Source organism: Uloborus diversus, chromosome 10 (genome assembly GCF_026930045.1).
Source record: "Uloborus diversus isolate 005 chromosome 10, Udiv.v.3.1, whole genome shotgun sequence".
Classification (NCBI taxonomy): Eukaryota; Metazoa; Arthropoda; class Arachnida; order Araneae; family Uloboridae; genus Uloborus; species Uloborus diversus.
In genome coordinates, this window is record NC_072740.1 from 31,691,978 (window position 1) to 31,708,450 (window position 16,473).

General features: G+C 34.7%; 1 protein-coding gene across 1 annotated transcript in view; it reads right to left on the bottom strand.

Moving 5' to 3' along the window:
- Positions 1-1,838: 1,838 nt before the first annotated feature.
- LOC129231347 (protein TRC8 homolog) overlaps positions 1,839-16,473 on the bottom strand; it is a 44,900-nt gene continuing 30,265 nt past the window's right edge. The window contains exon 2 of the mRNA XM_054865640.1: positions 1,839-3,890. Within this exon, the coding sequence (XP_054721615.1) occupies positions 2,338-3,890 (1,553 nt within the window). The 3' untranslated portion in view covers positions 1,839-2,337. The remainder of the gene's footprint in view (positions 3,891-16,473) is intronic.

Consider the following 16,473-nt stretch of genomic DNA (forward strand, 5'->3'; position numbering starts at 1 on the left):
TCTCTCTCTCTCTCTATATATATATATATATATAATACATACATATATATAATATATATATATATATATATATATATATATATATATATATATATATATATATATATATAAATGTGTGTAATCGCTTGGAATTTTTTTCCTTTTCTTCTTTTTTTTTTCTTTCTCTTCTCTCTTCTTTTTCTCTTTTTTTTTTTTTGAGACTAACTTTTCGGGGGGGGGGGGGGTTTGTCCCCAAAACCCCCCCTTAGCTACGCCCCTGGAACAAATGTATGCATTTTCTGTATTGCAACTTACATTACCCATTAAACCCATGTTAAATGCAGTATAAGAAGAATGTTTTTGCAAGATAAAGCTAACATTGACAGACTTCATTTAAAAAAAAGTTAGCTTTCACCTAGAATCAAAATTATTGAATGTATTTTACCTTAAGTACAGTGGAACTCCAATTATCCGAACTTGGCTAAGGCAGAATTAAGTGCAATATACTAACAGCCTGGTTATCACACCCAGGCACTTGTTTCTTCTTTGTTATTGACTCGTCAGTCTGGAATAGTGAATTACCAAGCTGGATGCAGGCGCCATCGCGTACCCAAAAAATCCAATTATCTACATAGGGTCCAGTCCAATTGATTCGTATAATTGGAGTTCTGCTGTAGTTATATAGCCTTTCATGGGCTTTGGGAAGATTGCTTTCCATACAAGAAATGAATGGCCCATGACTGCCCCAAAGCAGAATACTACTAAATTTGCGACGTACGTCGCAGAACAGATACTTCAGCTGCAGAACAATTCTGTTCAAATGTGAGAGGAAAACTGACGTATTTTCTGCAGAAATTCTGCAAATTTCGGTGAAATTTCTGCAGAAACCGCGGTGTCCAAAATCTGTAGAAACCGCTGTGCCGAAAATCTGTAGAAACTGCAGATTTTCTACAAATATCTCCCAACTCAAGATAGAATTCTGCAGATTTCTTAAAATTGGAAGAAAATCTAAAATTCTCGCAAATTACGATAAAATAACGATAATATCTCGCAAATAACGATAATTTGGCGGAAAGCTCGCGATGTTGAATTCAATAAGTCCTTTGTAGGATTTTCCCAATCGATCTTCATCCACTGCAGTTTCCGCCATACACGACATGCGGACATTTAGAAACATGCCGACATTGAAACACGTCCATCACCGGAAATTGCGTGTCTTGTTTGAAATTTCAATCCCTTTGCATCCGGAAAATATTTAAATTATTTAGAAAGTTTTGAATTGTTTTATTACATGCAACCCAAACTCGACTCATTTTATTTATTATTTCAGTAATTTCTTTATTTAGTAACATTATTTTAATTGATCCTTCATGCCATGCAAAATTAACCCAAAAAAAAAAAAAATGGTTTGACACCTAGGTTTGAATTTTTATGAAATTTTGTATCTTTGCTCTTTTTATGCATTTTAGAAAGCACATAAACTATTTTTGGAGAAACTCAATCGGTTTAGGTTTAACACCCTGTTAAAGTTTTTTTTTTTTGATTTTATAGTTTTCATGATCAACTAATTTTCCAAATTCAGTGCTCTTTAATTAATCATTTGGTTGAAAGCTGTGATGTTTCCGGAAGTATCTCATTCGCACAGAAATAAATAGCAACAGTTCAGTTTTTAAAAAAAAACCTATGTGAAACGATTTTGAATTTTGGCACCCAATTTGTAGAAATGTCACGATTTTTCGCGTACAATGCTTGAAGTACTTGCAGAACAATTTTGGTCAAATGATTTTACGTTGCAGAACATCGTAAAGTATTCTGCTTTGGGGCATGACTGTTACATTTGCATGCATTGTGAAAGTTTTGAAATGTTGATTTCTTCACTCACTACAAGAAAGTGATCCAAGATTTCAAAAATAAATGCCACATAATCTTGAACGTGACCCAGACTTATTTTGAGATAAAAGTTGTACTAAAGGGCTGGGTACCATTTCGAACCTATTGCTGACATTTTTTTTTTTTTTTTGTGCTAGTTAAGGAATCTATAGGGTGCCAAAGAAGCAGAAAGGGTTCCATACTCTCAAACTAATTCTCATTATCGCTATTGTCAAACCGCTGCATTATCGAAACAATTTTAGGAACGGGAAAAAATATTATGGGTGCTAATTAAGATAAAACTAAGAATTGTTTTTTCTCTATCGAAAAAAAAAAAAAAACTGGGTGATGTTCAGGATTATATGAAATTTCAAATTCAACGCATTGTGTGATAAATTTTAGAGTGAAAAGTCCACTTCCAAAAGCTGTTGTATTTATTTGACTAGAACATTTTTATCAGAATAAACAAGTCATATTTGCCTGTCTAATTTAGGAAGTACTTGTAGTGCCACTACACAAATGAGTATGACAAAGAGGACATGTTGCTTGTACATTTAACCATTTCCTAATGCATACACCATGGAATAAATGATTACATTTGGTTACTCTTGCTGTATTTAATTCTTGAAAGCAGATAGCACAGTTATTTTTAGATTTAAGTTGATCTGGTGTTGCTTCTGGTAAGAATTGTATTTTTTGAGCAGCTGATCGTCTAGCTAGGTAATATTGCCATTCATTTTTAGCCTGTTTGTAAACATTGAAATAAGCATGCAATAGCATCATGCATGCACGTATAACTCCTGCAGATTCAAAAATAAATATCCATAGGCCATTTAAAAACAAATAAAAACCTAAGACAATTTCTAATGTGTTTGCTGCAACTTTTAGGTAGTAGATATAGTCTTCTAAATTCTCCCACAATCCATTTTTGTACGAGTCTATTATGAAGAGAATGTATGCAAATATTGAAACCATAGTTTTAATAATCAGTTCCATCATGAATGCGGTTAAAGCTAACAACCATGTTGATGCATCATGCATATTCCATTGCTTTATTAAAATGGTTGCTGGCGTTATGATGAGGAAAAGTCCTATCATTAAGGCTCTTATGTGTTTTGCTGGAGAAGGATTTTTTGATGCACTTATTGATAATAAAACTGGATGTAGTATGTTGTACACAAAGTGTAACAATGCAGTGTAGATGAGGCATAAATTGCGACTAGTTCGAATATATCTTGCAGTTGGGTCTAACCGTGTTATTCCGTTTTGGATTGATAATATCAAGAATAGTGTTGCAGCTGCGTTACCGATGTTCTTCTCTGCTGGATCATTAACTTGTAGGAATAGTTGAATACTGTAACCAAAAAGTTGACACACAAGAGAAACCACACTTGTCATGCCTAACAGAGCCACAATATTTTCGCTGCCATGAGATATTATACATTTCATAATTTCACTTACTGATAAGTGCTTATAATAGTTGATAAAAACATTTCTTGTTACATAATGTGTAGATCTTAATAGCCAAAAAGTAAGGAAAACTTGAGGTATATGCTGGTCAATCCAATGCGTTTCTATCATTGTATATAAACCATAGATTTCTACTGTGTCATGACACCAATTGATTCCATTATAAACAGTTTCGCATACTTGTAGTCCATGAACCCACAGATTGTATACTGCCAATATGATGCATCCTGTAGCAGATAAAACTGGCGAGATTTTTATTATTGAGAAAGGTAAGTCAAATGCACATGTTGCTGTTGGCATGAAAAATAAAAGCCATACAACACTTGACCACTTTATACGTATTGAGTTAGTGAAAAAAAATAAAATGGCCAAGATAAAGTGAACGAGATAATTTACAGTCATATTTGTTAAGTAAAACATGTCTGGGGTATACTTTGCATGGCTGTGTTGAGCAATGTAATTTGTATTTAGCTCATAAGCTAAAAATATAATGCCTATTGAAGAAATACGAATGTAAATCGAGAGCAGCTGTTTGATGTTGAACAGGAAGACAAACAGGACTGTGATGAAGGCTGTAAAAGAAAAGATTTTATTACTATTTTGTAAGATTTTAGTAATTACTTACCTCTATTCCAGTCGTTTCAGAATTATTTGCCATCAATGCAAGAACTACAGTATTTAATAGACATGAATTACGTATAAAGAAAGAAAAAGGGAGCAAAGATGGATGTCATCTACACGGACTTGACTATTAATGTTCAAGCTCTCGGGAAACTATGTTGTCTGTTTAACAAACATGGTATCTCAAGGGCTTACCCATTAAAGCACTAATCATCCTTACAAAACTGAACGCATCGCACTAGGTAAGTCTTGACATTTTTTCGATTTTTAATTTTACCTATATTTATGACTATGCATATGCGTCGCCCAAACTTGCCCAGTCGACCTCGAACCTAAGAGTTATGCCAAATCACTAGGCTTGGCATAACTTAAAGTGACGCATGTTTAATAATTTGACTCTGATAAAAGAAAAGGTGTGAAATTTCCCGTCAGAGTAATGACAAGTCTCTAAAGAAATATATTTAAATTTGGACATTTGCCCTTAACATGTGCATTCGAACGAAAACTTTGTAAATAAAGTAATCATTCCCCTTAATATCCCAATACCCGAATGAATAAAGAGGAATTTTGCTCTCATTAAAATAAAGCCCAGTAAGCAAAATATCTTGCCTCAGTATTGCATAAAGGTTGACATGCAAGAAAAATCATCTTGCATTAATGCTGCCTCAATGTTATGTTACTCCATTTATGCTGTCAGCAGGCTGCCACAATATTGACTGACAAGGTGTATGCAGCATAATATCAGGAAAATATCAAGGTAGGCTGCTTTTGTAATCTTGCATACGTATTGATATGACAGGATAATATCAAGATGTTGTCATGACAGCATGAAATCAAGGTCTAGGCAAGATGATCTTGCTTTTGTAATATTGCATACGTATTGATATGACAGGATACATTGACATGACAGAATGAAATCAGCACGTTTGCAAGGTGTTTTATCTATTTATTTATTTGTATTATTTTCACTTTAAACTCGAGAATTAAATTTAATTCTTTAATTATTTCTGTTATTCTTCAAGATAGTTTTCTAGCTTAAGAATATTTCCTTAAAGCTGACATCTGATCGGAAATTTATATAAAGGTATTAATAGTACTCGCAATTTAACTTAAAAAATGAAAGTTTCTTCGTTTTGCGTAATACTTGACTTATTTTTTAAATTCATGCTTCTAATTGTATTATAAAGACATAAAATGCCTAGTTAGGAATAATTGTGGAAGTTTTTATAACATTTAAGAGTAAAGAAATCAAAATAATAAATAAGTAAATAAATACAATAAAGTACATTTCCAAATGGATGTCAGCATTGAAGATATCCCATGGACAAAACACATGAATTTATCTTAAAGAATAACATAAATAACCATTGAATAAAATTAATCTTACTCATGAGATTGAAGTTATAATACGAAATTCTGGGCTTCATATGTCCTTTGTTTCAAAGTCTATGGACGAAAAAAGTTATTTTCGGTCATTTCTAACATTGATCGCACATCGTCTGCGATATGACTTGCTTAGTACTATATTAATAAACAAATGCAGTTATGAGTCATTCATAAGTTATTCCTAAAACAATACTATTCCACACTAATAACTAAGCAACCAACTTGACGAAGCCTAAAGAACGCAAGGCCAACGCCACGTGCAGCTCCTCTGAACCGACTGAATCGTAGGTCAAAGGAGGAAGATGTGCCAGCAAGGCGAGGGACGCTGGGTAGAAAGAACTGTGCGCATGCGCAAGTATCAACGAAGGTCCACCTGTTCTATTGTGTACTAATTACCTTGACGGCGACAGCATGAAATCAATACATCTTGACGGCGTCAATATGTCTGCAATGTTGTTATTGTAAGGTAATATTGATATTTTAAGATGAATGCAATGTTGCATACGTGTTGCTATTGTAATATTGCTTTTTAATCTTCATGCAAGCTTTATGCAGTATGAAACACGTCAATATTGACGCCGTCAGTATAATATTAAGATCTGTCAAGATTGATGCAAGAAATTTTGCTAGTAGGAAGGTAACTTTCACAAGTTTCAGCAGATCCTATAAAGCCTCATTAGCATTATAAGAGTCCCCGAAGATCCCCAGTAGATTTTCGAAATACTCCCTAAAAAATCCCCACTCTAATGAGGACAATGTTCCCCAGACTCTCAATAAGAAAAACACTTCCTAAAAGAAATTCTCCAAAGCCCTCATTACAGCTGAAATTCAAAAAAAAAAAAAATAGAATATCAAAACTTTTTAAACAAACCTAGTCAAGTAAAATGGTTACTATGTTATCTACGTTCTCGAAGATTTTAGCCAACCAAAGTCAACTACACTACAACGATTGCATTAATTGCAATTGTGGGTCCTCGAAGTGAAACCAAAGATGAACATAAAGCAGAGACGTGCTTAACTCTCCTGAACCAAAGAGAAGCTCATCTGGGTGCAGTAAGACTAAAGAGGATTTTACTGAAAGTTTTTTTTTTGAAATATCTGTTGAAGAAAGCGGAAAATTAGAAAAGCGAAGCGCTTGAAAAATCTTGTGCAAAACGTTCTCTCTAATTGAAACATCTTTTACTGTGTGTGGGGGATGTATGAGAAGTGCTGGAACTGGGTAAGTATGTATTCTAAAACAATGTGAATTCGGCTGTTTATTAAGATTTTCTGGATTATGGCGTGATACTCTTTTCTGCGGCACAGCAGGGACACTTATCTTTCAGCAAGATTCCGCCTTGTATCACATCTCTAAATTGCCTCGTAAATTTTTGCAGTAAGAGAGATTTCGGTATTAAACTGACCGTAACTGTACCACCTCAATACCATCGAAAATTTGTGGCCACAGGGATGAAAATCTTCCGCGGTTTTCCGCTTTTTGTACTCTTGCTTTTATTTCCGTGGTTTTTAGGTTGTGAAAGTGATTAAAAGTCAAATTTTAAAGACGGCATATATCGGTCTCGTCGTTGGCGAGACAACGTGAAGCGATGTTGGGATATCAGAACTTTAGGCTACGATGTTCTCCCAACGCCGCATAAACGATATAGGAAGTTATCGTCTTTTCTACGTCGTCACAATGTCGTTTACGACATCACAATTTCACACCCTGTGCCGGATCAGACATCGTAGAATATCGTGATTCCGTAACGTAGCGATATAGTATCGGTAGTTTTACGATATCGTCGTACGACATGCTAGGGATCTTTGCGAAAATGTTAGTAACTCTGTCAAATCTGGGTTGGTGAAAAAAGTTTTTTTTTTGGTTAAAATTAGGTTTTTTTGGTTTTACAGGGATGAGATTTTTCCGGAATTCCGGCTTTTTCTGTTGGCTTTTAGTCTTTCCTTCCATTTTGCCTCCTCTCAGGCCTCCTACCATGAACTTGAAGTTTGACTAACACAAGAAGCAATTATAATTTTAATTATTTTTATGCAATTCATCATTTAATCATTTTTTGCAAGTTTGAATTTTTTTAAAAATTAGGTACATCTTTGATGAAATGGGGTTGCTTCCTTCTGTCAAAAGTAGTACTTTTAGTCACTGAAATTGAGAGAATGAGCAAAAATAACATGGACGCAGAAAATTCATTTTCCCAACAATTATTTTTTAATTTTTTTAAATGTCCGATTTTTCAAACAAGTTGTGGTCTTGATGACGTCACAAATGATGCTCTTTGGCGATGATCAGATCCTATGTTTTTAAGCATGCTCTTTTAGAAAAAAATACTTATAAAATTTTGGAAACGACCCCATTGTGCTACAGAGAGCTGAATCTTTTTAGTAAAGGTCAGAGTATCATAATGTTATTCTGTAAATACGGTGTCTAATGATTCAGCTTGCATTAAGTGTTTAATAAAACGGGAGTTTTATAGCATTAGGTGTCACAAAAGTAATTTCTCCTGATTTTTGGGCGGCTGTGGCAAATATAAAGTGGTAAATGGAATTTAAATATTTGTTAAGACCTTAATTAAATGCAAGCTTATTTTATTTATTAGCCATCTGCATTGTCCGGCTTCGCACGGTCTACCTCGAAAATAAGTCATGTCAAGTGACGCTTTCCCATCAAAATAATCATTCTCAAAGGAAGAAAAGGGAAAATCAAAAATTCCCCAATAAATTAAACGCAAACCCCTACATAAATACAACTAAAATCCTAAAATAAAATAAAGATAAATTGCCAAATATTAATTAATAGGGGAAAATTTTACCTAAAAACAATTTTATTTACTCGCAGCCGAGAAAAAAAAATTTGGCAACCTTCTGAAAGCTAATTTAAAATGAGATCGCGTAAACGATAGTTTTCCAGTAGGAAAATCGAGTTCCATTAGGCTTAAAAGTGCTTTTAAATTTTTTCCCCAGTGATTTTATAGCTTTTTTTTTAATTCGTAGAGTGAGTGAACTGTGTGGGTATTTTTTGAGGGGTTTCAATCAGGCTCGGACTGGCCCGCCTGCCAACCTGCCCGAGGGCAGGTGCGCCCTTCCTACTTTTTAAGATGAAATGCAATGCAAACGCCTTCGCTGAAAAACAAAAATAAAAACTTGTCTTGCAAATTCAGAACGAAAGTTTTCTAATTGATTCGAAAGCTCTCATACCTTCCCCACATTTTGAAGTTTCGACAATTTTCCTCCAAGCCCGCTTTCCCTAATGTTATCGTCTAAAATTTTCCGTCTTTTGAGTTTGAATTTCGAAAAATTGCCGGGAAAAGTTCCTTCTGTCCCATCCCCTCCCTTCCCGCAATGTTTCCAAAGATGACCAACAAGAGCGTTTTTAAGACTCTTATTTCAAAAAAAAAAAGAAAGAAAAGGGAGAGACCTTCGAATCTTCAATCAAAAAGACTGCCTATTCTGGAACTTCGATTTCGAAAACGTTCTGGAAGAAAGTTTCGAATCGCATTTTTTTTCCCTAACGTCATTAAAGATGGACGGCAATAGCGTTTTAGGATTAAAATTTAAAAAAATTTCTGGAGGTGGAGGACACTAGACCTTCTCTCTTTATCTTCTAACATCATCGAAGTTAGTCTAAAACTGCATTTTTGAATTACATGAACAAGTTTATTATTATTGATAGAGTCGGTAGTGGTTACCGTTTGAATACAGTTGTCTAGGCGTTTGTCAGTGAGTTTTTCTACTGTGATGTTTAATGAATTTCATAGTGGAAAAGTTGAATTTCGTATAGATATGGACCAGTGCGCATTTTATAACATAATGACCACTTGACATCAATGTCGCCTAGTGGAAAAAATATCACTCAGAAGATGCGAAATCAAACCACTGGGTGACTTTAGAAATTCCAAATGTACTTATTCATTATTTCTTGTAAATTGCCGTTTTTGGCACTAGATTGAAAAAACTAGTGAAACGTGTCTTCCCCTAAAAGTTAAAAAAGATGGCCTACAGTCAAGATTTTACCATTTCAATGGGAAGTCCACAAAATCTCTCTTCTCCCAAATAAACAAAAATTGTCTAAAATTGTGTTAAAAAATTCCAGGAAAAGATCACCAAACTCTCTCTCTCCCCCCACCCCCCAACACATCACGAAAAATCGTCTACAACTGTGTTTTTGACTTTAATTCCAAAAATTTTTCAGGGGAGAGTCCCGCAACCCCTCTCTCCAATGCCGTCGAAGACTGTCAAAACTTTTGAATTTTTGGAGCTGTAATTTCGAAAAAAATCGCCGGAATCGAAAACTTTTTCGAAAATGTCGTTAATCTACGTCGTTTCGAAAATGTCGTCGGCTTTCAATTACTTTATTAGAACTTTAATTCCGAAAAAAAAAATTCCGGGGGAGAGCCCTCGATCTCGAGTCCTTCTTCTAACGTCAATGAAGACCCACTAACATTAACTAACATTATGTTTTTGAAGTTTCAATATTGAAAATTTGACGGTTTATTCCTGACTCCATCCCTTCCCTTTATACGCTACCAAAGATGGCTAACTATTGTATTACAAAGCTCCAATTTTCAAAAATTTCCAATGGAAATTTCCAAATCCCGTTCCTTCCCCCTACGTCATAAAAGATGGCTTACAACTGCGTTTTTGAGACTTCAATTTCAAAAAAATTCCGGAGAGGAGCGACCATGTCTTTCTTTCCTCATCTTTCAACATCATTCAAAGATTGTCTGAAACAGCGTTTTTGGAACTCCTATATCGAAAAGTTTGTTGAAAAGTTCTGAACCTCATGTCTTCTGCTACTTTATCAAAGATGCCCTACAATTGCGTTTTTAGGACTTCAATTCCAAAATTTTTCCAGGGGAAAGCACCCGAACCCTCTGGTTTTTAGCAATACTAAAAACCAGGGGCTAACAATACTAAAAACCTTTTTAGCAATACTTGCGTTTTTGAAGCTATCATAAAACGACTGGGGTGAACTCAAGTCTCTCATCTTTCCCTTCAAGAACACAAAGATAGCAAATTATTGTGTTTTCAAAAATATACCCTTAAATTTCAAAAAAAAAAAAAAAATCCGGAACGGGACCCCCAAACCTCCCTTCCACTTGTTAACCTCCAAATAGTCTAAAAATGCGTTCCGAACAAAAATTTTCGGGAGAAAACCTGCAAACACTCCTTCCTTTGGGCGAATATTAAACAAAACTCAAACAAATTCAAAATTATCTTCAAATTTTACTTACAAATGCAATTTTAGTATTTCATTATGTTCGGTACGTAAACTGGTAAAAGGAGATGCCATTTTTATGCTGCAACCTTTCTTTTATAAGAAAAAAAGTACAGTTGAGGACCTGTGTGTGTGTGTGAATAACAACTGAAAAAACTTCACGAGTTTTCAAACGAATCAAAAGTTAAAGTGTTTAATTTAGATAATAGATCTAGAATATTAGTAAAAACTCTTTTTTCAATTTTTTATTCTTGTGTGTGTGATACTCGAAACACTTATAACTTTCATTCAAACTCTTTGAACGAAGCACATTATTCGGAAAAAAAAAAAAAAAAAAAAAAAAAAACATGCTTCAGTTCTTAAACTATTTTAAAAATTTTATTCATTAGTCCCCCCTCAATAAATTACTCAATCGCCCCTCTCAACAGGATCGTCTGGATCCGCCACTAATCGCTCTCCTAAAATGATCATCTATATCCTTCCCGCGACCCCCCCCCCCCCCCATTGGCATGCGCCTTCAGAAAAATTGGGGTATGCGCCTTTTTGAGGACCCAGTCCGACCCTGGTTTCAATTGGTGCTGAATGTGAACTGGTCGGAGAATTATTTCGGGTAGAAAGGGCCATTTAATGCCATTTTCAGTCCTTAAAAATTAAAATTTGAACGGTTCGGAACTTTCTTGGCGTTTGAAAACGCCCCCTACGTTCCTTCTTGGGTGCCCAATTACCTTCCCGCCAAATTTGGTCGCGATCCGCCTTAAACTGTGGATTTTTATTTATAGGGAACGTACACACATATTCAGGGACTGATTTACGGCAGGGCATTCGGGGCCCGGGCCACCAAAGGAAAGGGGGCACCAAATTTCTGTCTTTTTTTTTTTTTTTTTGAGCAAAAAGACAAAAAAAGAACCTAAAACAGTTTTATGATGGACAATGTGAAGAAGTCATATTAGACTCTAACCAAAGTTTCAAGGTTTCCTGTTTTTATGCAATCTGGTATAATTTGATTACAAAACTAAAATTCAGAATGTCAGCCTGTGATGGCATATTAAAGAAATTTTCTTGCTTGTTTGAATGCGACAAGCAAAATATTCGAGCAACTGCAAAAGATCTTCAAAAGTAGAAATTTAAAAATAGTTGTATCCTCTTACTAGAAAGGAACCTTCCAAAGTTATGTCACCATGTGAAAAATATCTTGTCTATTTTTCGCCTTAATAGTACTAACAGAAAATTTTCTAGAAAAACCAATGTTTGGATCTTTACATAAATAATATTGACATTTTTGTGGAATGGGGATTTGATGGAGCTTGGAAGTCAATTACTTCATTTTTCAGAAATGTTTTGCAATGATAAATGATGATCAGCTTTCTAAATATAAAACCTTAGGATAGTGAAAGTCAACTTGATCCTTTCACAGGGTGTAGCATCAGTTGAAAGAGGTTTTTCTCGTACTTATTTCAACTGATGCTAGATTTTGATATAAGAGGATCCTCTAAAGAAATTGGCGGCGCTATCACGAGATATTTAAAGTAAACTAAGATCCTGCGATTGGGAAAGCAATAGCGGCATGTATTACCAAGGAAATTCCTATTTATCATGATTTATGTACTCCAACTACAATATTCTAAAGGTAATGGAAAAATTTTCATAACAATCAGAGGCAAAATAAAAGGTAGGCGTGTACCTTCAAAAAAAAAAGTGAAACTTTAAGAAAAAAATTGATTCTACACAGTCTGATTCATGTAGGCAGCCATAGAATGAAAAATGGACCTAATAACAAATGTAAAAACATAATAGAAGCTTCGCAACATCTTATTGATGCTGGTAAGAAAAACATTAAACTTGCAAAAGATGAAATGGAGAAACAAGGTTAGACAAAAGCTATTCAAAAATATAAATAATCAATAATTGTAACTAAAAGTGAATAGATGTCGCATTGTTTAATTTTTGTTTGAAAAGTTTTCCTACGTAAGTAAACAGTTTTTTAAAGAACAGGAAACTCATCCTAGACATGTTATAACTGTAAGCAGTATGATTAATTGATAATAATTCGTGCATGAATAATTGGATAACAAACTGTATTGTTTATTTTATCATGGCAAAATTATTCACAATGTGTCCTATATTTGTCCCATATTTTTTTGTGAAAATGTCCTATATGTTACAAGTTGAACACTTCTACGCTTGCATCGTCAAATCTAAAGACTGCGAAGGCTTTTTTTTTTTTTTTTTTTTTTGTGCATTACTAAAATATGATTAGAATGGAATTCTAAGAAAGGAGGAGGGGGTAGCACCCTCTATACCCATTTATTGACGGTCTTGAAGTACACTCAGGGCCGTCGAGAGGCCATCTCAGCCTAATCGGAAACTATCGAAGATCAACAGACAGGGGGCCCCCGCCTTGGCTTTCTGTGGTTCTGAGTATGCTCAAAAAATGCCTTTTCTTGGGCACTCCTGGTATTAAACCTATTTTCAGTGCCTGGTTGCCTCCCAAGGCTATATTAAACGTAGGCCTGGCACAGGCATCACCAAATTTGACGGTCCTTCAAACTTGTATTCATTAAGAGAGTGTTGCAAGTAAAAAAAGGAGTTTAACCACAAATCGTGACCCACCGGCCCTTCGGGCGATCGCCCGATTAGCTAGTCCGGCCCTGATCCAATGTCATTTTTCTTGAAGAATTATATGTAATGTTTAACAGAACTCACGAATATGGTGCATCAGGTACATTTTCAGCCAAGATTTTATTTTGACAGCAAAATAACATGGCAGCATCAGAACCGATATTCTTTGTTAGATGATATGAATCTGCTGAAAGATAACCAGGATCCTTTTTACTCCCTTATCTTTCAAAAGGTGCAGCATTTATGTAAAAGATATGAAAACAAGAGTCGAAGGTAAATCTCTTTAAACTTAGCTAACGCTGTTGCTGAAGAATTTTAACTCGCAAGGGATATTGCACGATCACGATTTATGACGCCACTGCTAGCCACACCCCTCACATCTTTCGGAAATTTCGATTTTCAAATGGTTTTATCCAATCACGCAAATTTAAAGTTTTTTTTTCTTCCAGCGCTTATATTTTTTGTATTTGCTTGGTCTTTCAACTGTCAAAACCGCAAGGCCGCAAAGAGCCAAGGCATAGTCAGTTTTGTCTCCGCCCCCTTCCTCCCAAAAAATGAAGAAAAAAAAAAAGGACTGCTTCATGTGTCCTGTGACTTCCACATTATTAGAACGCAGTTGTATACAATGCTGGTTACTATACTGTAGCACTGTAAAATTTGGGGACATGTCTCTTTTGTAATAGGTGTAAATAATTAGTTGACATTAAGTTCCAACCATTCATTCATCGTATATAGGTGAAAGGAGACTAACAACAATTGAAGAAACACAAACTTTTTGATCTTCCTGAATCGCGAAAAGCTGGGAATCAGCTAAATTTCATGCCATAAGGGTACTTACTATGTACAGTTATTATATCGTCGCCTCAGAGCTGCACAGACATTTAATCCCAGAAATAACACTATGATATCCTACTGTTGCTCTGAGGCGACGATAGTTTTTTTTTTTTTTGTATGAGTGTCACTTATATTCATGATGATATAATAGTAGAGGAGCTCATGATGCTAAATGTGGCTTTACTCAAGCGTCGCGGAGCATATAACATTTTGTATTTTAGGTTGAGGAAAATGTTATATAATATTTCTTTTTAGTGGTGGAAAAAATGTCTATTGATTTTCATAAATGTAAAAAAAAGCAGTTACAAAGACCATGGCTACCTGCGATCGGTCACGAGATAGCCATTCATGGACATACTCGAGCGTGTCAGATATTAATAGTATTGATGCTCCAACTTGTCTGTGAACCGAAGGTATGTGAATCTGCCGATTTGCGTGGTGGGGGGTGAGCTATCTGGAGGGGTAGAAAATATAAGAAAAAAAAATTTTTTTCGAGCGCGTCAGATATTCAGAAGGGATGTTAAGCGAACCTTAAAAATGCCCCCATCCAAAAGATGGACGTTTTGGAAGTGACGCAAGCTCGTAGCAAATTTTTGAAAATGAAAAAAAAAAAAAAACCTAATTGGAGGAAAAAAGCTACCTATAAATTCAAATCCTTAAGATTTTTACTATCCAAGGATTTACTTTCGGCTGAAAAAAAAAAAAAACATTTAATTGCGGATTTATCCGAAACACTGGTGTTTGTTAACATAAAATAATTTTTAAATTTTGTGTGAATTCGGGAAAAAAAATTACTTCGAAGAGGAATGAATCATTGAAGTATGTTCTTATAAACTACCTAATAGCTTAAATTCAAAATGCTTTCACTAAAAATAAGGGTAAACGCTGTTCATGTACAAAATGTGAGCTCTTAATTTTTTCTCCCGACTATCATGACTCTTCATTTTGCCCAGATTTGGACTAGCAGATGCTTCAAAGTTCTGTTTCAAGGTTGCTAGGTGCACCTGCTTCGTTCCCAGTCACTCATTTAGGGAAAAAAATAAACTTCTTTTTCAAGCTTTCCTTATTAAACAGAAGACAATGAGATGCAATTTTAGTTGCGTTAAAGAGGGTTTTTTGTTTTTTTTTAATCCGAATAAAGTAAATGGGGCGTGATAGTTTACGCCTTCAATTTCCATGAAACTTTTCAAGATATTAAATATTACTAGTCTTGTGATAAGAAAAAGTGAAGCATCTTTCTCTCAAATTTGACTTGTTGGTCCTTGAGAAAGGGTCGAAGTTTAAGGAGGCTTCAAAAGCAATGAGTGACATGTGCTAATGTTTTTGGACTCGGATGGTACTTTGTACTAGGTACATGCTAGTATAAATAATTTGGTTGCTCACGTATGAATGAATGGGCAAAAGTCAGTTGAAAATCCTATTTTCGTTACTTATTTTTTAAACTTTGTTTGTGCCCGGATATCTGCTGAAAAGCAGTTAGTGACCCTCGGGAACAAGTATAGGATAAACTACTCGCGATGGTATAGTACTCAGAAATTTCATTTTTAATACAAACAAGAACTCAGTCTTAAGCCGCACTCAAGCTTTCCTGTGTAGTGCCAAAAGATTCGCTTAAAGCCTTTATTTTTTCACAAAAATTAAAACGCTGGTTGAAGCGGCAAATAAAAATTAAAATGGGGCAATATAACAAAATTAAAAGTATCTACAGGCCATTAGTTAATCAGAAAAAAAAATTTGAATTTTTGAGTCTACCTTTACATAACATAGTTCCTGAAATATCCTCATATTTTCAAATGCCTTTAAAACCTTTTAAACTGTTAGAACTCACAGTGGAAGCCTCCTTTTCAGGGAATATAGTGCTTTATGGTACTAATCAACATTAATCCTAGAACTACAAACCCTCCTTTTTTTTTTACCTGTAAACTTCTGAGGTACATATTTTTCTCATGGGTGTTTTGCTCGTAATTTTTTTTTTTCTAAAAGCTATCTAGTATATCATGTAATACGCATAACTAAGCATGTTTTTTTTTTAATTCATGTCAAAAAAGTCGGTGAAGAGCAATTTCATCAAGGTTCAGTTGGTGAAAATGCGATTGGAATAGCTAAAATTGTCGAAAATCCAGTTTACCTGGGGTAGATATATCTTCCTTGGTTTGTAGTTCTAGGGTTAAAAGCATTTAAAATTGTCATTTTTGGGAAAAATTTATTTATTCTTTATTTATTTATTTATTTTCAAAGTACTGTAGCAAGAAAAAGTAAACACATGTTTCAAAATGGTGCATATCGTCTTAAAGAAAAAAACTATTTTATTTCAAATAAGAAAAACCGCAACAAAATATCAAGCGCTATTCCAGTGATAAAGCACTTTGAATTTTTTGTCGAAAATCACAAATCAGAAATAGCGGGCGACCATTTCTCATTCCGAGACTATCAAGGTAACGCCCCATCCCTACCCCACCGGAATTGATATGAATTTTAGCTATTGA